Genomic DNA, 20561 nt, shown 5'->3' on the forward strand with positions numbered 1-20561 from the left:
TTAGTTTTCAAAGTTTACTTATAACTCCAACCGGCATTCCTAAAAGCCAAGAGCCATGTAATATAATATATTCAATGCTTTTGCTTCAGCATCAGACAGAAAATGAATTTATTTCCCCAATTATTTGAAATAGAACCAAATAAGGAGGTCGCTCACCTCCAAAAAGATACCGTTATTTAAAATAAATGAAAGTGTTGTAGTACGTCTCTACATTTTAAGCGTTGCACAACATACTGCGTCTCAGTCAGCAGGGAATTGCTCCAGGTGGTCTCAGAAACAATCCTATATATCTAATAGGAGTTGGAAACAAAGAATGAGAAAAATAGGAAATACTGAAAACAGAGTACTGGACAGGAAACATTTGTTTGGAATTTAAGATGTTCTAATGGTCATACCATCACATTAATTAACTTGACTTCCTGAGAGGGTAACCTGACAGAGTCTCAAATGTCACGCTGTGTGTAGTTATGCGAATCCACAGCTAAATGAACAATGTTGTAGTGACAGCATTTTAGGAATATCCGTCACTGTTTCTCTATGACAACCTTCTCTTACACAGTTCTGCTCTGCAGAATCCCTAGGCAAAATGCTACGCTCTTCCCTCAGTGAGCCCACTGGTCTCATCCATGCGAGAGTTGTTTTCTCCTGCCCTAACAACAGGTCAGCTCCAGCAGAGACAGGAATCATGGAAATATTCACATTTAAAATCCACTGGGGACTGATGTTATTTTCAGATTTATGGAAACAAGTGGCTGAAAGACACACCTAATACGTAGTAGGCAATAACAACAACTAGAACAATATGATAATGCATTTAAAAATTCAAGATTCTTAGAACCCGACATGGTTTTAATTCTGTTGAAACAGGAGATTACTTTATGTGATAAACTTTTGGTTCCCTATATATTTGGTATTTAGCTATCTCTACCCACCATATTCCATGAATGGTAAATCACAACTGCCAAAATGAAATGCAAATTTTTCAAAGTCTTAAGCATGTGAAAGGACATCAATTTAAGCTTAAGCCTACATCAATGTCTTGTTTCAGAATAGTAAAATAGTCTTTCAGTCTCCTGAACTACTATTGCCTACAGCCACAATACTATCAGAGCATGCTATGGCCCCAGAGATTTCAAAAAGAGAACTGATGATGGCCACCAGGTTAACGAATAACTTCTGAGGCATGAGGATAAAAAAGGAAAAAAAGAAAATAGCTGATAGTAAAAGCAGGTTCTCTCCCCTACAAGGAAGCTTAATGCATGTCACTGCTTGGTGTTGAGGTAAGAGAAAATGCTGGGAGAAACTAAAAATTATGATTCCTTGTTTAGATCTATTGAAACTAAAATAAAACAAACAAACCAAAATATTCGACAGCAACAAACAGGTTTTCTTCAGGATTCAGTATCAGATTTCTATCATATTCCCATTATAAAAAAAACCAACCAACAAACCCCAAACCAAACAACCAAACTGTATTTTTCCTGTCCACCCCCATACAACCCATCTAGCTGCATCATTTGATGTCTGTTGACAGCTAGGCCAACGAAATGGCTGCACTTCATGTAGATGCCAGGGCATTAACAGATGTACATAATATCTGCTCTTTTTGACAGACTCCCTATGGATGGAGAGATTTAAATTTTTTCTGTTTGTCACCTACTAGATATTTCTGTGTATCTTCCATTCGCTGGAAATAAAGCAGCAATGAGAGCAGCAGAGTGATAAAAAGATAAAACAAGCAAGCTATTAAGACACAAACTAATACAAATGAACTGGCAGTGAGAGAAGACAGACCTTCAGCGTACAAAAGGGCTGTGCAGCAACACGCTCCGACCTGTGCAGTAAAGATGTAATTAAGGAAAAGAACACAGCCTCCTTTGTAACAACGTGGACTTCATCTGGCTGGCATGACTGCTGCAAGGGAAAAGCAGCTGCGACTTACTTTGCAATTGTACCGCAGAGCAGACCACACTCGTGTTATTTAACCAGATGTATTTATTACTGGGATATACTGGGATCACTTTGCCCCTAGCAGTTGTGAATTGAAGGATAAGGCTGCTTCTGACATTGATTACAATTTCTAGGGAAGGTTTTTCTGATGGAAATATTGGCAGACGGGCTATTGAATCAAGAGTTGTAGCTTCAAATGCCTTTGTGCCAGAGGTGCGCATAAGAAAAGCATACTCAACACAAATCCGAACAAGTCACTGACTGAAGAATATCATCCTGATTGTTCATGTCCTGCTAGAGTGAACTCAGTAATTTATAAATTGCATAATGAGCAATCTAAGACAGTCTAAAGCAGACCTACGCTACAAGCGGACTTTTCATTTCCAAGTAGCTCCCTGAAGTTACTCTTGGTTGATTTTAAGTAAAGAAACTTGCATATTTGTTAATTCTTGTCAGGATAAGGTTTGACCTATACAGGTTAGTATCATCTGGACTTAAAAATTTGTATGAGTTTATAAAGTTACAGCACTTAACACTGATTGCTGTAAACATTTTTTACATAGACAGGTTAGTTCTTTATTTAATCTTTCCTTTGCTGACCCAAGAAAATGCATGTGAAGGAGGGAGAGAGAGTTAAGGCTGTGAGAGTCAGCACCACGCTGCCCAAGGCAATGAGTAAAATACATTTTAACTAAGGGAGGCACGTTGCCTCCCGGCACTTATGCCTCTTTCAAATACTAATAACTAAACAGTTAAGGACTCTCTTCTTGTGTAGCATGACCTTAATAAATTCTCACAAACCAGGTGCACCATTAAGAAGGAAGTGACATGTCAGCAAGAGTTAAGAATGTACAGCTGAAGGGAATACCTGGATATGTATTTGAAATCTGTTTTTACATAGTCTTGTATTTTATATGATGAAACTGAAAACATTACTACGACGTAATACATGTCTTTTTTCATTACCAGAAAGAAGTCAATTTAATAATATGGAAATGAGGGGGAGGAGCAAAAAAACATAGTCTCCTCCCTCATTTTGAGAACCAAGGACTTTTGTCATGATTTGTTAAGTTTGACCTGACTCATCTGCTGGAAGAAGCCTAATCATGCCTTTCAGATTTGACAATTTACTATAGCTATTTTAAAATAACAGTGAGAATCAAAGTTAGCAGTCTGAATGCACCAAAACTTACGAAATTAATTCCAGAAAAGACAGTAACTCCCCAGACAAGATAACTTCATCTAGTTTTAGAAGAAAGCATTTTTAGAGAATGTTAATTCACTTTAAGCTATTGAAAACCTCATAGTCTCCTATACTGCTAGGGCCTTCCTCTATGTTTTCATGTAATATTATTTGGATCAAACAATTATCTTAGCACTTATGAATTCAAAATTACTTGCTCTTAACAAGAACCCCTGCCTTATGCATTTTCCTTATTTTCTTTCTTTCTTTTAAAAAGAAGTATATCAAGTTACATCTTCTACAAGGTAAAGTGACAGATAACTCTTAATTCACTGGGACAATGGAACATTAAACATTATGGAATAATAAACATAGTCTACTAGAGACTCAAATACCCTCTTTAAAAATGAAAAAAGCCACTTTAAATATTTACCTGAGCCTGTAATCTGCACATTTTTTTAAATGTGCATTTTATAACATTGTGCTTGGCTAGCACAAACGGTATAGAGCTGAGAAAAGGAACACTTCAGGCAATAACTGCATTAGCTAATCTGATACCATGGGGCTGGAAATTTCTCAGCGATGAGACAATTAACAGAGGTTTTGGCACCACTCTTCCTCTTTTGTAAAGAAATATCTGAAGACAATTTGGAAATTAAAAAAAAAACCAAGCTGCTTGATGAGGCAGATAAGCAGACTAATTGCACTGGATTTCTCTAAAGCCTGTTACAGCTGATCAGCTGCTGCTGCTGACTCATACACAACACCTAGCAGGAATGATTCATTTTTCTTAAAGTGTATCCATTTACTTGTTCCATTAAAGAATGAGTAAGTAGGTTTGTGATTATTCTTCTCCTTAAAGCAATTTCAAGTCTGAGGTCCCTCAGGGACTTAATTCAGATACTTCTTACAGTTTATAAGTATGCTTCAGAGATACAGTGATAAAGTGCAGAACTGGTATTTTTATGATATCCAACTGACATTCATAATTCATACAGGTACAGCAGGTGATAAAAAAATTTGTATCTTGTTTACACTTTAATGATAATTCCAAAACGTGTTTTTCAACTTTCAATTTGTCAAGAACTTCTCCCTTAAAAACCCACCCAGGCCCCTTAATCAGTGATGAACCTGACTGTGTGTGCTTCTAAAATGAGCTTATAGTCATAATGCAAAGAATAGTTGCAGTATTTCCAAGTACAAGTCACAAAGGTAGTGAAAACTGGTAGTAACAGCTTAGAAACACTTCCAACAGTGCCCCTCCCACAAGGCTTTCAGGACAATAAGGATTGATTTGAATATTTCCACAACAAATCATGAAGCCCTACAGTCACTTTCATCAGGACTTCACGTCCCTGGAACCTTCTTCTTCTAGCAAGTTTAACATCCGAGCTCACTACTAGCCAGATATGCCAAAGTAAGATTTTCTCGGTAATACCATACGATCTAGCCAGGTGATATTCAAGGATTAACAGCTTTATGTAAAAAGCATATTACAATCCTTCCAATAAAATAAGAATTGAAAAATTTGTTCATTGGGAGTACAAAGTAACAACAGTATCAGCAGGTAGGCTGCAAGAATTGAATTATTGTCTTTGTCATCTAACTTCCACTGTTTCAACAAATCAAATTACTACAACACAGCAATTATGCAGTATCATGTTCATATTAGCAGCATTAATAAGAACAAAAGAAAAATTCAAAAAGACTAAAATCCAACATAATGTCATAGAGGAAAGAGAATTTCTTCTAACAGGCTCCGAGGAAACACTGTTTAGCAGGAAAAATAAATAATGATTAAAAGATATAGACAAGGCTGATGAAGGCATTACTAACAAAAGTGTATATAAATAATGTCGGATTATACACAGGTGGTGTGGCTAAGAGCATCAATGTACAACCACTGGTAACAGTTTTGAGAAGAAAACAGCAGCTGAAGATCACCAAATGACCTGATAATTCAACATTTTCAAGTAAGGATTTCAAGAGGCTAACAAAGAGTGGAAAATGCCATTCCTAAACTTCACGATAGTTAGCAGGTTTCTTTCACTGAACAATGAAATTAATGACATCAAAATAGCAAGCACCAAAGCACTCAAGCACTTGGTGAATACTGAAAGCAAGATTTCTTATAGTAAAGCCCATTGTTCCTTCTTTTGATAAAAGCATAATGCATTTTTGCCTTATCATGGAAGTGACAGTGTTATTAAAGCCCATCAACTCAAGGCTATCTCACAGAGGTCAGGCTGCAGACTGCAATTTAAGTCCAGGCAGGAAGGATAAACTGTTCCCAAGAGTAGGCCATGTTGTATTACATACATAACACAAGAATGATTCGTATGACTTAAGAGGTTAGGGAGGATATCAGAAGTATGTGTATTAACTGACAGATACTCTCAGATATGAGGGTGAAACACTGTGGTGGGTTTGTTGTTTTTTTGTTTTTTTTAAACAAATACAACAATAAGGAAATGGAAGAGTAAGATGTTACAGAATTAATTCCAAGGCAACTATTCAATCTAGATGAATTTAGTAAAAGGTAAAATCTAGAAAATGCACTGTAAAATTCAATGTTGCAAGGCCTATGACAGTACCTATTGTATCTTTTCCAGGCTAAAATATAGTAGTGAAAGCTACCAATATAAAATAAACTTTTATGAATGATAGTGCTTATTTATCAGTGATAAAATCGCCTGTGACCAAAGAAAGATCCCAATTTAGGATAGAGCACTTTCATGGCAAAAAACATCCCAAAACACAGTCATAGAATCACAGAATCACAGAATGGCTTGGGTTGGAAGCGACCTCAAAGATCCTCTAGTTCCAACCCCCCTGCCGTGGGCAGGGACACCCTCCACTAGACCAGGTTGCCCAAAGCCCCATCCAACCTGGCCTTGAACACTTCCAGGGAGGGGGCATCCACAACCTCTCTGGGAAACCTGTTCCAGTGCCTCACCACCCTCACAGTAAAGAATTTCTTCCTAACGTCTAATCTAAATCGACCCTCCTTCAGCTTAAACCCATTACCCCTTGTCCTGTCACTACACCCCCTGATAAACAGTCCCTCACCAGCTTTCCTGTAGGCCCCTTCAGGTACTGGGAAGCTGCAATTAGATCTCCCTGGGGCCTTCTCTTCCCCAGGCTGAACAACCCCAACTCTCTCAGCCTGTCCTCACAGGAGAGGTGCTCCAGCCCCCTGATCAGCTTCGTGGCCTCCTCTGGACTCGCTCCAACAGCTCCATGTCTCTCCTGTACTGGGGCCCCCAGAGCTGGACGCAGTACTCCAGGTGGGGTCTCACAAAAGCAGAGTAGAGGGGCGAATACTACAAATAATCTCAGATACACTTTTCCTGCTATAAGTACCTAATACTAAAAATACAGGGAAAAAAACCCCATAGACAACTCACATGAAAGATGATTAAAAGCTACCTGGTGTGCAATATGAATTGGTTTCCAAGTCACCTTTACAAGCAATAATATTTATAACCTATTTAGAAACTCGTTTAATCCTCAAACTTTCTGTGCATGTGTATACACACATGCAGAAAACTAATAAAATATTCTGTATATATGAAACTTTTTGTTCCTTACAAATAAAAGTTCAGGGAATTGTCCATATAGCTCATTTTGGATGAGTTTCATGCTTCCTTCATTATAAACAGAGTAAACTCAGTTCATATCAGCTGAGAATCTGCATTTTTTTTTTCCTACTGAACTTCAGTATTACTGCTGCAATATTGATGCATTTTGTTTTTTCAACCCAAGAACTGTTCAGTGAGTTGCCGAAACCTAGAGCATGAAATGCAACCTCTCACTGTTTAAAGTTACAGGCAGCTTCATTTACAAACATATAACTTTATCTGTTGTACAATATTTGAAAATTTACCTTTCGGACTGAAGCCAAACGATTCATCATTAAAGACTCTTCTCTATCATCATCATCATCCAAGTCTAACATGGGCATGCTAAAGCTATCAATAATACTGCAGCACCTGGAGTTTTCATCCCTTGGATCAAAGGGATCCACAATGATTGGTTCAGTTCCTTTGATTTCACAGCGGCAGAAAGGACAGCCTTGGCCATCAGATTCCTACAGCAAGACAAAAAAGTACATACATTTTAAAAAATAAAATATAGAAATAATTTTAAAAGTAGGTCTTATATCTCTCTATACAAAAGTGCCCTTAACAGGTCTCTAAGAGCTTGTAAAAAACCACTGGAATAAACAGGAAACAGACTCACAGATTTTAAACTACAGTAAATGGTGAGATGACTGCACTTTTAAAGCTGTCTCTCTTCAAAAGATTAAGCTGCACTTAAAAACAGACAATCAAAATGCAACCATTATCTCTACAAAGCACCGAAATTGTAATTGTCTTAGTATTACAGGTCTGGAAGTAACACCTTGCCTTTTAGGATTACAATTTTCCTATTTCTTCAGAGGAAAGAAGATGAGGTGTGTGGACAGAGATAATGCATTTTACTATATATCTTTAATATTAAAGTATTTATTTTTCATTCTAAGTTAGAAAATGCAGATGAGTTTTAGGGCATGCAGCTCTTACTCTCTGAAGAGAATATACAGTCCATCATGTACAGTCCATCATGGCTGCAACATTACCATCATACAGCGATATGCATATAGAATAGTTAAAGCTACAAACATTTTTTGACATGTTTAAGTAACATATCAGGACTTTACTACATTTTTAATAAATTATGTAAAACAAGGAACTATTTTCACATGTTATCAGAAACAAGAATTACTTGAATTTTAACTTCTAAGTGTTATAATGTGTTAAATGATTTTCAAGCAGCCATATTTCCATTCCTTCTACTCATTTCAGAAACATGTTTTTCCTCATCAGAAGTAATCAAAAAGCCGTTAAAGTAGATTTCAGACTACTAACGATCAAAAAAATCAGAGAAGTCTTTCAAGCACTTATAAAGAAATTTTTCCATCAAGAGGCACAATGTAGATTTGAATTTTTAAAAAAAAAAAAAAAAAAAAAAATCACACCCAAAAGGGCCATGAAGCTTTGAGAGATCAAGATAATTCAATCTGAAATCAGAAATCACATTGTGTCATATTTGCAGTCAGGTAGACAGACAGCTAAAAAGATATGAACACCAAAATCAATTCTACCTACCTATCCTGAAATATCAAGCAAGCACAGCTTTTTGATTTCCCAGATGCAAGAACAGCTTTAATTTTTTTCTAGCATTATTTTTATCTTGACACTTGCCAGTCTTACTAAACTGACAAGTGATTTTACAGTTTGTGGAAGAACTGTATCCCAAGGCCAGATAACTATAAACGATGCCTCCTGACAAAAGTCATGTCTATTTGCATGTTTAGTACTGGATTTTCATTTTGTACAGAAAGATCTATGTAATCTACTTTTAGCAGCCTTGCATCCTAATTACAAAGGACTAGTCAACACCACTTACTATGTCAAAAAGTGCCTCCAAATTACATTGGCCTACTGAAGTAAGCACTGTCAAGTGAACAGAAGTCATCCTTTACTCATACAATTCTTTACAGTTTCATTTTCTAAAACCAGCCTTACAGATGAGGCGCAGAGCTTTTAATTTTCAAGGCTTTCTTGTATCTGTGTTGTCAAATACCTCTGTACTAGCAGTTTCCTCCCTTTCTTTTCAAAAGCACTAAGTTCACCAAAATATATTGGGTGACCAATCACAGCAGCAGATACTTGTATTCAAGAGTATGAACACAGCTGAGAAATTAAAACTGAGATGTGAGATGTCTATATGAATACACACATTTGCCCATGCCCACAGAAAGGTAGTTTAGAACATGGAGAGAGTAGCTATTGTGAACCTTACAATGCAGCCTATACACCCATACGCTTTTAGAATCAAGTCCAGAAAAGTAGTTTTTAGACAAGAATAGATTTCTGTGGAAGAAAATGACATTTTACTCCTGTCACAAAAAGTAAACAATTAAGTCTTATATATGAGAGACTGATCTGCATAAAGGTGGACAACTCCGAATCACCCTTAGTATTCTACGCAGATGCGATGTTGCTTACTCAATTTTTTTTCTGCTTAGTGAAAACATCTGTATCGGACCTCTTGAGGCCTGTCTAATGAGCCATTATGCTGCCAATTAAATCCCAGCCCACCAGAAGCTCACAACAGCTGATGCTGTTACAGTGTAATATTCCTTCATTGCCTCACTAATTATACAAAAGTTAAATTTATAATGAAGTCTAAAATGTACCTGGCCAATTACAGCTGGTTGCAATGTTGTGATGAAGCTTGATGTTCTTGAACATGTCAGTTCTCTGAGCCTAAATTGCTTTGTTGTCCTCTTCCTGAATCCCTAGCCATTGGCCAAAGTACTGAGGACCTTAGCTTCTCAAGTCTCCAGAATCAGAGCACATCACTAGCACAACACTGGAACATAATACTAGCATGCTATGAGACACTCAGCAATCAAAAGTAGAAAGATTTTAGTCCTTTTTCTTAGTCCTACCAGTTAAGAAAAAAAAAAAGCTACAGACCTCAATTTCAGAATTTTTTTAAAGGCAAAGATTAACATAGGCAGACGTCTATGTATGTCATTCAGAATGAAAGTGGTAAGAACAGAGAAAGGGTAACTCCTGAAATGAGAAATACTGTTCCAGTTCAGCAGCTGCTTAGTAGTGAAAGAGATGTTCTCATTTGGGTATGTCTAAAATGGAATTTTCTCAGAATTTCTGATCTGTGGGCAATTTGAAAGATTTGCGTTTGGAGCATCAAAGTCAAATTTCAGAAATAACACAGAATCGGAAACTGAGAATACTCCTTTTTCAGCAAGCTTTATTGCTAATGGAAGAAAAACTCAAATGATATTTCTGATACATCATGTTGGCTTGCTAATGATGATTTCTTCATTAGGAATTTGAAAAGAAAAAGCTACAGTTCTTTAAGTCATATCTCAAACACAAGAATGAAAACTCATTAACTGAGATGAACTCATTTAAAACCAGGTCAAAAATGGACTAGAGTGAAGGATTCTTTTCACTCTTCTCACTACGTTTGTAACCAAAGACTGGTGCCTAACTGTGGAACAGAGTCCTGTCTGAGAATAGGATGGCCCTTACTTCTCCCCACAAAAATACTGATATGACAGAAGAAAAGGGCAGGGACAAGGAGGCAGAATTGATTCAGTTCGAGAAGCACCTACTAGGAGAAAGTCTGAAGTTGTAGAGAGGAATGACCTCTGCTTTTGATTTTAATTTTTAAGTCAAGTGCATGTTAACTATGCTGAACTAAAGGTACCAATCCTCCCTTTTCCCACAGACTGGTATATCCATGAACAAAACAGACAAAGCACACCAACCTCACCATGAAATCTCTGTGGTTTTGGGGATATTCTGTAAACGACATTGAGAGATCAGACTTTTCCCTCCTTCAATCTCTTACCCCCAACAATCATCTAAAGCCAGGTGGTTTAATGCTTTATATGTTGTTAACATGAAGCACAAGAATCCTAAGCTTATTTTTCCACAGGCCATTTCATGACTTGTACTACTGACTGAATCCTTCTCTCACCAAAGACATCCTGCCTCCTTATAAAACACTGTCTAGCCGGTTATCCACTCCCAGCTGCTACCTGTCCTCTTCATGCCTTGTAACTACATCATGAAGCGACCTGGGTGGCTGAATTGGCACCAAACGCCCGGCTTTCACTGACTGAGTAGATACTGTGCTCAGGAAATAGTTTCCACTTAGCAGCAGTCAGCAAACGGCCTTGACAAGCCTACAAGTCCAGATGTTAATAAATCCTGGAACTTTATTTTTCACAGATTTTGGTCCACAAAATTAAAAAGTATATAATTTTAAATATATACATCCTTGAACCCTCTTACTGAGTACCTGGAAAAGTAAACATATACCCACACTGTAAACAGAGATGTAACAGAGAAATCCATCCACTTCTCCGCTAACTGAACTATGACAGTACCTGCCACGCTGTAAGACAAGAAGTGCACATAAGGTGTCCGCAAGGCTCTATCTTCACGTCCTTGTCATTCTCTGCACAGATTTTACACAGCTGAAAAGTGGAACCCATTTCACAGTACAATTCATACTGCTCCTGTAACAAAAGAAAGTCAAGTGATTATTTCTTTACTGTGATTTGTTCACAAAGAATATACTTAAGCACCAGTCGTGACAAACATTTCTTTGAGTCCCCTGTTTTCCAAACCACTTTACTTATTAGTCAAGGAAACTATTGCTACTGATCCTTTTAAAAGCCACCCTAAGGTTACTGAAAAACCTGACTTTTTTGCTTCGTCAAATTTATGATATACTACAATACATGCTACAGAAAAGTTTAAAATATCTGTGCCTATTAGGTTTTCTTCAGACTTCTCACATATAACTACTATGCAAGTCATACAACTTGCCTTTCCTTGGTTGCAGTTAAGAAGATAAGGAATGCATGGTTTTAAGTGAGAAATTAAGGGATGAATGGGAACAAAATTGGGATTTCCTTTTCTAGTTATGAGTTTAGGACTAATAAAAGTTAGTGGATTGAAAACTGACAAGCGAGAGGGCTTGTTATCTACAGCAAGGATGTACTGTGGTGAACTAAACAACCCTTGTGAAGGAAGTATGGCAAGAATACCCTCAGGACAACACGGCAATGGTAATGCACAGATCATTCAGTACTCTGTATTCTTGCAAGACTGACAGGAAGGTATAAGAACACCTTCAGAAGGAATAATAGATAAAACTCGAGTCCTGAACACTTTTCTAGAATTAGGTATTGTTGGGGAACTGGCAATCAAATGCATTTGTGTAGAAACAAAGCTTTTGTTTTAGTCTTGAAAACCCAAATTTTGAAAGCTTAAAGTAAGTAGAATACAGGTCACAGGAAAACAAGTAGCTACTACTGAGAAAAAGGAGGGGAGATGAGGCTACGAAAGAGAGAAAATAAAAGAGAAAGCTCATATCTGCAGCTGTAGTCAGTAGGTACCAAAGATGCTTACGGCAGAGCTCTTGCAAAGAATCCATCTACAGCAACCTAGCCCTGCAGCCACTTTGATACTGTCTTTTCATAGTTTAAGTAGCAAAAGTCACAGCTTTAAACTACTGCAGTTATATATTATTTAAGGAATCATTCACATAGTTACCATCAGAATTAACTAACGGTGTCCTCATATCTACAAGTTCAGAAGCAACTGGATTCATTCAGTGAATTCAAAATACAACATGACTGACTTCTGAAGAACAAGGTAATAACTGAGAATGTCTAAGCTGCTTTTCTTTTCCTTAAGGAAAAGCAAGGATATGAGGCTAGAAAATCATTCTGTGCCACACCAATATCTGATATCTCTGCATTACTCTTTCATTACTGTTTTAAGACTGGATGGAAAAAAGGGAAGTCAGATAAGTGGAAGTACTCAGACTTTGTTCGGGTGAATGTTTTGATGAATTCTCTTACTTACGAAACAGATATTTTCTTAACGGTATTCCTCATAATACCATAGATGGTAACAAGCACTTCTTTTCTAAAATATTTCTGGAGGTGGATGCACATAGAGCACTCAGAATTACAGAAGACTTGGCAGGTCATCCAGCCTGCTCTGAAGAAATGGAAGACCATCACAAACAGTATGGCTTGTATCTAGTCTGATGTCTTTCCTTGAACAAATCCTCAAGTCTTCCAGATGGTTTTGTCAGGAAAAATGCTCTACACAGTACACCTTAACCTTCTAGTGTTAATTTCAGCATAATTTTTAATCAAGTATTTGTCTTGTGGTGGCTACTTCCTATTACTTGAGTATCAAACATCTGCACGTTAGTTTATCACATCATCACTTAACAAGACTCCAAACACATCTAGATATTCTAATTTTCTCTGCAAAGTGACACTCTTTAGGTACTTAATTATTTCTGTTGTTTTGCCCTGATCTCTCTCTTAATTTGCACAATAGACAAAGAAGAAAGGAAAGAGACCCTGGAACCAGTATCTCTGTGATACATGAACTATGCTTTTCCTCCTCGACCTGTCAACAAACTGCACCATTCTTATTGAGGCTTCAAAACTATCATTTGATCTCGATTTTATTTCTGTACTCCCATTTGCTATTGGCAAGGAAACACCAAGCTACACAAACCTGTAACACAAATATCAGAAAAATCTTTAATAACCGTTAACACATTTCTCACTTGGAAGAGGCTTAGAATAAATAAAACTTTCCAAGACATGCCGTCTGCATCACCATCAGCTCTAGGGTTTAAAGCATTATTATCCTGTTCTCCATCTAAGCCCTTCTATCAACAACATATTTTCACTCTTCTGAATTTATTTCTCACATTTTAATAAAACCTTATTATCACTGCTAGATGAGATACTAAGGGAAGTGAAGATTACAAAATAATTGACAAACTCTGCAACATACCTGTGTGACTTTTATGTGATCATGTGGTGTGGGTTCACATAATCCTGTCAAATCAGGATTGTAACTTCGTCCATCTGGAAACAGGTAGCTGCATCACAAGAAAATTGTTATAAATATGCACATTTCTTTAGTTTTATTAGCTAAATAATACCTACGAAATTTCAAAGGGGCAGAATAAGTTAAAGTAGACATTAACTAAAATGCATCATCTTTCCTGAGCTATCTTTCTTATCTTCTGGGTGCAATTGAATTGCTACATATGCATTTTGACACATGTTCAAGTCTATTTATAAAAGCACAGGGAAGATTTTGACATCACATGCATACCTACCATCAGAATGCAGCTGAGCTTTGATTAGCAGGTAATTTCAGAGTGGCTCAACAGAATATTATTTTAGATCTTCATTTCACAGTGAGCTTATATTTGCATGTTTTCCTAGTGATCTCTCCACTACGAGCATCACGCGCAGTGACTCTACAGGCTATTTGAAGTAATGGAGCAGAATAGAAGGTAACACACATCTGTCTCTATCTGTGTGTACTATGACACATATGATATTTTTTACATATATATGTCATAATATTATATATGTGTATATCTGTGTATGTTACGATGTATATAAATCTGTGTACATTACGACAAGAATCTACACTGAGAATCCAAGATGCAGATTGGACTTTAAGCTAGAACCAATGTGGGAATTTCAATCCTGTGGGAAATTAGTAATAGGTTAAATGATATTAGGGAGACCCTAAGTTGTTCTATATTCAGATATATGTTACCCCTAACCTGGAAACAGTTTCTTGAAAAATCATGTTGTTAAGTCACACTGTGAGAAAGTTCTATTTACATAGCATACAAAAACTTCAGTCTATATTCAATATTCTCAGCTCTAGTTTTTGTTTGCTCAGTTTTTGTCAAGTAGAAATACTATCATTGTAAGTGTGGGTTTTATTACAGGTATGAAATCATACCTGGAAAAAAATTACTGGACTGTGCAGGACTGAGTGAAATTGCAAGATTGTAATTGGTTTCTCAATCTTTTTTTGAGGATTGGTCAATTTTCTTGGAGGTTTTGGGGGTTTTTTTTATTATTATTATGATCATGTCGATATATCAAAACATGTATCCCAGTGAAAAGATTCTGACACCAAAAATTTGTCTATTACTTCAGCCAATCTAGTAAAAATGTACTACTTCTTCCTATAAACTTAGATTCTCTTATAATTAGAAATCTTTTCAGTAAACTGTTAGAACCTGGAAAATGTTCTGGCTGCACAATATATAAAAAAGCAATTATATAGCTTTCAAATCATTGTCCAGAGTTAGACACATGAGTAACTGGCAGTAGTAATTGTTCAATAAGCTTAAGTGCATTTGGGACTCTTATGGGAGGAGGAAGGAATCAATGTGACAGCTGCCCGCTTTTATTTTCTTCTGGAATTTATCTGCTATGAGATATGGCTTTGGCTAACTTTGGTCAATGGAATTACCTGGAAACAAGTGTTTTTCAAATGCATAAAAGCGATGGTCCTTAAACTCCAAAGGAGTGCTAAACACCATATCCAGATTCTCTGTTTTAAAGATCTTTAATAACTACCCATATAAGCATTGAAAGAACAAGGAAATCAGGATTTCACACCTATGGTGACTATAGGAATTTGTACTTACAATCCTTCCCGGCTGCCATCAATCAAAGCTTGAAACAGAGGCTTATTGTGAGGTATGGTCTGCAGTATGTTCCCGTCGCCAGTCACGTATCCAATGGCCCACTGTCCCAAGCGAGTGCAACTCAGTCTGAAAATGTAGCTTGATGGAAACAGGATGAATAAAAAGTCAGTGTTAATCAGAGTTCAGCAAAACAAGTGAAGAGAGCAAGGATGGCCTCTGGTTAAGATAGTGAATTAGGTCTCTGAAGATTTGGGTCACAGTGCCAATTCTGCCACATGTTCTTTGTATAACCTTAAATAAAAACACTGTCAGTTCCTCATGGGCAGGAATAAGGTAAGAGTAGCACCTCACCCTCAATTTTTCATTTGCTTGCTTTTTAGTTCTCAAAGTGAAAGCTGCACATTCACTGTGAATAGTCCTCTTATGTACATTTAGACCTGCCCATAAACCTTTTCAAGAACATCTTTAGATTGCACAGAAATGGGAATAATGAATAATAAAACCTGTTCTACCAGTGTTAATTTTGCGTGTAACCAGAGGTGGTGAACTGGACAGAAGAAATATCACTTCTACTTCCAACTGTACTTAAATTTAAATACTTCTGTGTGTTACAGGTGATAGCTGGGAGCATACATAACATAGAGAGCACAGTAACAAGAAAAGGAAGATTACAGGCAATAGTATTGGGCATGTTTAGCTGCTCTTACTAAAAACTCTAGTCCCTTTCACGTCAGACGCCATCTCACATGCAAAATCCTCATTCAGAAAAGCATCCCACGGTGAAATACCACAAACTCGATTTTGTATTATAGAGCAGCTTTCCTTAATTATACATCAATATTTTATCTCTTTCCGCACAGTTTAAAATGAAAAATCTTAGCCTCCCTGAAGTTTGGCATAGCTCTTACAACCTTCAACAGGGCCAACATTGCATTGAAGTAGCAACTATTAATTTGAACAGAATCTTGTAATTTCCAGGATGTTTTAGACAGATTAAAGAAGCAATTTCACTTCCAATCTCCTCTTTCACATTCCAGCATTTCACCTAAGCAATTCAGAAAGTCATTTTCTGATACGCAATAGAGAGTTATCCTAAAACTAACTCTCTACTTACAAGGAACATAAAGGCAACTTTGGATAATTTCTCTATTACTTCTATTTTGTAATCACAGAATCAGAATCAATAATAGAGAAAATGCTAAGTAGGACAACCACTCTCAAAATCAACCGAGTTAACTGACTTGCGTAGTAGTGTTCATGACTGCTGAGCTAAAAATCAATGTTATTCTACTGGAACCACAATATTCTTGTATATATGCACCAGCCAGGTAACTTAACAAGATACAGTACATTGTTTGCTAAAAATCAAAAGAAGTCAAGTACAGAATATGGGTATAACTGTTGCTAGACTTTTCTAACAAATTTCAAAATGATGCACTTTTAACTATGTATACATGTGATCCTGCAGCAAAGTTAGAGAACTAGACATTAGCAAAAAAAGCTTCATAACTGAAAGGTAAAACTAGCAAAATAAAAGTTAACTAATATAAGATTAAATCCATTAATGAATTTTCATTTCTCCAATCTGAAGAAAAAAATAAGACAACAGAAGTTGCATAAATGGTAAAAGTTCAGTTTGGATAATTCAGTATGCATAGCACCACACAGAAATTATTTAAAAACTCTGCATGTAATGATATTTAATCTGACAGACTCCTTTTCTAGGTGCAGAGTTTGTGATATAGAATCACTACTGGCAAAAAAAAATATACATGCACATAAAAGGAACACATAAGCACTGATTAAATTGACAATTTAAGTGTGCTACCATGAAAGAAGTTAAGATAATTTTTACTTTACTATTAAGCAACAATTCGATGCAAAGTCTGAAAAGCAAATTACATTTTCAAATATGCTTTTCAAGAATACATTGCTTGTAGTACCTAACTGAGAAGAAAGGAAAAGCAATGTAATTTCCATTTTTTTCCTGTTTATCTGTACTTATTTAGACTTTCATGTGCTAACACAATATTTTTTTGCCTCATAGCACTGTAGAAAAATTATGGCATAAAAACCAGATCATGGTTACGAAATTCCTATGTCTTAAAAGGTCAGTATTTTTTGAAATTAGAGTTCTGAGCTTTAGTATTAAACTATTTTTAAAAGTACATTTTGATATAAATAAAATCACACATATTAAAAAAAATACCTGCCACTTCTCTGATTCACTCTGTTAAAAAAAAAAAAAAGCCAAAAATTCACTCCTTCAGTATTGCAGTGAGTGTAAGTATCACACAATATAGAAATATGAACCTAGAATAATTATGTAGCTTCCGAGACAGCAAATTTATTTGGAAAGCTATAATCAGCAAAACCTCTCACCTCCCAGGCTTAGTGCTGTATTTTTGCAACCTCGCTTTCACTTCATCATACGTCAGGAATGCCATATATCCAGGATGCGTCACAGCTAAGAAGTTCCAATTCCTTAAGATTGAACCCCAGGGCTAAAAAGACAAGACAAGCAATTAAACAGATGTAGCCAGGTAGTTACATATTTCTAATAAAACTCAAGTCAATTTATCAGACACCTACAGTGTTTAGGTTCAGCTGAAAAATACACACTTTTGATTAAGGTCTAAATAGTACAAGAGACTGTGCCATATACCCAGCTTTGCTACAAGGGTTCCTTCAAAAGAATTATTCCAAGAATCAAGCGTAAATTTTTGGATAAAGATTTTGAAGACCTTGAATTTAAGGGATCACCTATTATGTAGGGATCTCCTACAGAAAATATTAAACATCACGTTTAGTTAGAACCTGGTGAGTATGGCTCCTTGATGGTTTAATAAAAACACAATTAAGTCTATTCTTGAGAAGTCCTGAGGCACTTTCATAGTTAACGATAAGCAACACTAACAAATGAAGCCTAATAAAGCCACTAATTTGAGCTGTCATTCCTTTTCTGATTCTCAGCTTCTTGATTTCTTCAGTTACCATAATGGTATTACAGCCAGAAAACAAAAACAAATATTGATAGCACTTCACCACAGTCTTTGCTGACCTGACTAGCAAATGCTTCAGAAAACTCAGTGAAACATGCCTGATATGCTAGCACTTCAAAGAATACAGAAAAGTCCTTTACTGTAAATGAAGGATGATTTTTAAGTAGTGGATTAATACAATTATATTGTGTTCATTGCCAGCATTTGGAGAGACAAGAAAGCGCCTCTGAATGATTCAGAGTTTTTTCATATGTATTTATCAAAAGATCAAGGCAGGTGAAGTTGAGCAACACAAGAGGAGAGGCCTGTGCTCTTGTGTGCCCTGCAAATTCCCTTTAAAAGGACTTTTAAGGGCTAGTAAAGCAGAGATGAAATGCCTGTGTGACACGCTTGAGCAGAGCATCCTAACAGTGCTGCTTGAGATTATGATACGTTTCCCAGGCAAACCCTAACTGCTACTTAAACATGGATGAACACCTATTTTATTTTAAAATTAATACCTCTTCAAATCAAACACATGAAATAGAACAGTAAGGTTTCAGCACAGAGGCCATAAGAAATCTCAAATGTTCAAATCTGTACAAAAGAAAGGAGAAAAAAAAAATCAAAATCCTAGATGCAACACCGCATCTTGCCGGCTCCTCCCTGCACCCTCACTGAAGATGGATGCCAGGAGGCTTCATCGCATGAAAAATTTTAATTGCCCCAACTAGAGATAAAAGGGAGTTGACTCTTCCCCTTTCACCACACCAACACTGACACTTCCTTCATAAAAATACAACGTTCTTTCTCCTGCTGTGTTACTCAAGTGCACACATGTAAATCAAAAAGCATGGTCAAACACTCAGTAATTTGATGTTTTGTTGGTCTGTGCTAATATAAAGGCTTGCTCCAGTACATTATAAAATAAAATTAAGTAGTGTGCAAATTCCTTGGTTAATCACAACCATCAAGATTCTGAGTCGACAGTAGACAGTATCTTCCTCAAATGCTTGGACTCTCTGTATAGAGTATCACACTACATGATGTGATGGTACGACCGAAAAATCAAAGGGCAAGAACTCTTAGCTTGCCTTGTGCACACATTCTTACAAAAGCAGAAATGTAAGATGAGAAACACTTTCTCTTCTGTGGAAATATTTTTGCATAAAAGGACAACTTAACGGAACATGTTAACAGCGACAGAGTGAAGTTCCTTTCCTTCAAAGCATCTACATATTCTGCTGTGCTAACTTTATCTCTGGTCAGAGAACACCACGCTTCAGCTGTGCATGCATATAGTGGGGAGGCAGGGGGAGCAACTTCACTTTTACAAGATCTCCGTAAAAAGCAGTCTTGCTTTCTTCTGTGAATAAGCATCATTATAAATGTAGCTTTTCTGTAACACAACCCACAGTTGGCAAAACAGTATTTGGATTACTTAAACAATTGGGATTTTCTCTCTGTGGGTGTATGCATACATAGTTACAGAAGCTGTTTAAAAACTAGAGAAATAAAATGTAACCTCTGGGAGAGGTTCTCAGACCAAGTTCAGTGCAAGTTTACATCAAGAGTTATGTAGCTACTGCACCAGTTGGTAATCTGTTTGGCAAAAATTCTCTCTCTGCTTCTTTGTTAAATTAAAAGTTAATCTAACCAGTCTTCTCTCTTTACGTGTATCAGTGATGCTGATCCCCTTTTTCTAGCACAAGCCACGGTAACGAATCAAACTAGCAACGGCCACACAAAGAAAGTAACGCAAACGGATACTCACTGGCTTACTGAACAAGGAAAATAAATCTCATTTGAGGCTTCTGAAGTTTAATGCAACCTATACAATCCCGCATAGGGTCAGAACAAACTGTTACTTCTCAGATCACTGACTTCTCATTTATTTTTATATCTGATGTACAGATTAAACAAACCCCAAACCCTGTTGTTGTTCGTAAACAGAATGCTTAGGGGAAACAAATCCTACAGAAATAAACCTTAAATAAATGCATTTCATAGTGATGTATGTTGCAGCCAACGGGCCTCAGACATTTTGCATCCAGTCTGATATCAAGATTCGGGCTTGATTGCTAACCTGACACACCATATTAGTTTGCCAAATACTGAATAAAAGGGAGAAACTTTGACAGAGTAGAAACTGATCCCAAGGCAGCAACGTTCAGACGGGAATGCTTGATCATATCAAACTCCACATAAAAGGCAAAGCTCAGGGGGATTTTGCTAAAGCAGCATAAAGTACAATGATCTATAATCTCTAGTTTATTATTTCATCAAAGAGAACACCCGAAGTTTTGTTCAAACCTCCATAACCTGTGTGTGTTTAAGTAAGTGACCAATGTTTGTGG

General features: G+C 36.7%; 1 protein-coding gene across 5 annotated transcripts in view; it reads right to left on the reverse strand.

Moving 5' to 3' along the window:
• CBLB (Cbl proto-oncogene B) overlaps positions 1-20561 on the reverse strand; it is a 132193-nt gene that overhangs the window by 29320 nt on the left and 82312 nt on the right. For 4 of the 5 annotated variants that reach the window (XM_054838999.1, XM_054838988.1, XM_054839008.1 and 1 more), the window contains exons 6-10: positions 17606-17727; positions 15224-15361; positions 13552-13639; positions 11106-11237; positions 7020-7223 (exon numbers count right to left, since the gene is read on the reverse strand). In XM_054838999.1, the coding sequence (XP_054694974.1) occupies positions 7020-7223; positions 11106-11237; positions 13552-13639; positions 15224-15361; positions 17606-17727 (684 nt within the window). Of the gene's footprint in view, positions 1-7019; positions 7224-11105; positions 11238-13551; positions 13640-15223; positions 15362-17605; positions 17728-18725; positions 18747-20561 lie in introns of those variants that run through there. The other variant, XM_054839027.1, reaches the window with a different exon arrangement.

Source organism: Grus americana, chromosome 1 (assembly GCF_028858705.1).
Source record: "Grus americana isolate bGruAme1 chromosome 1, bGruAme1.mat, whole genome shotgun sequence".
NCBI classification, from domain to species: Eukaryota; Metazoa; Chordata; class Aves; order Gruiformes; family Gruidae; genus Grus; species Grus americana.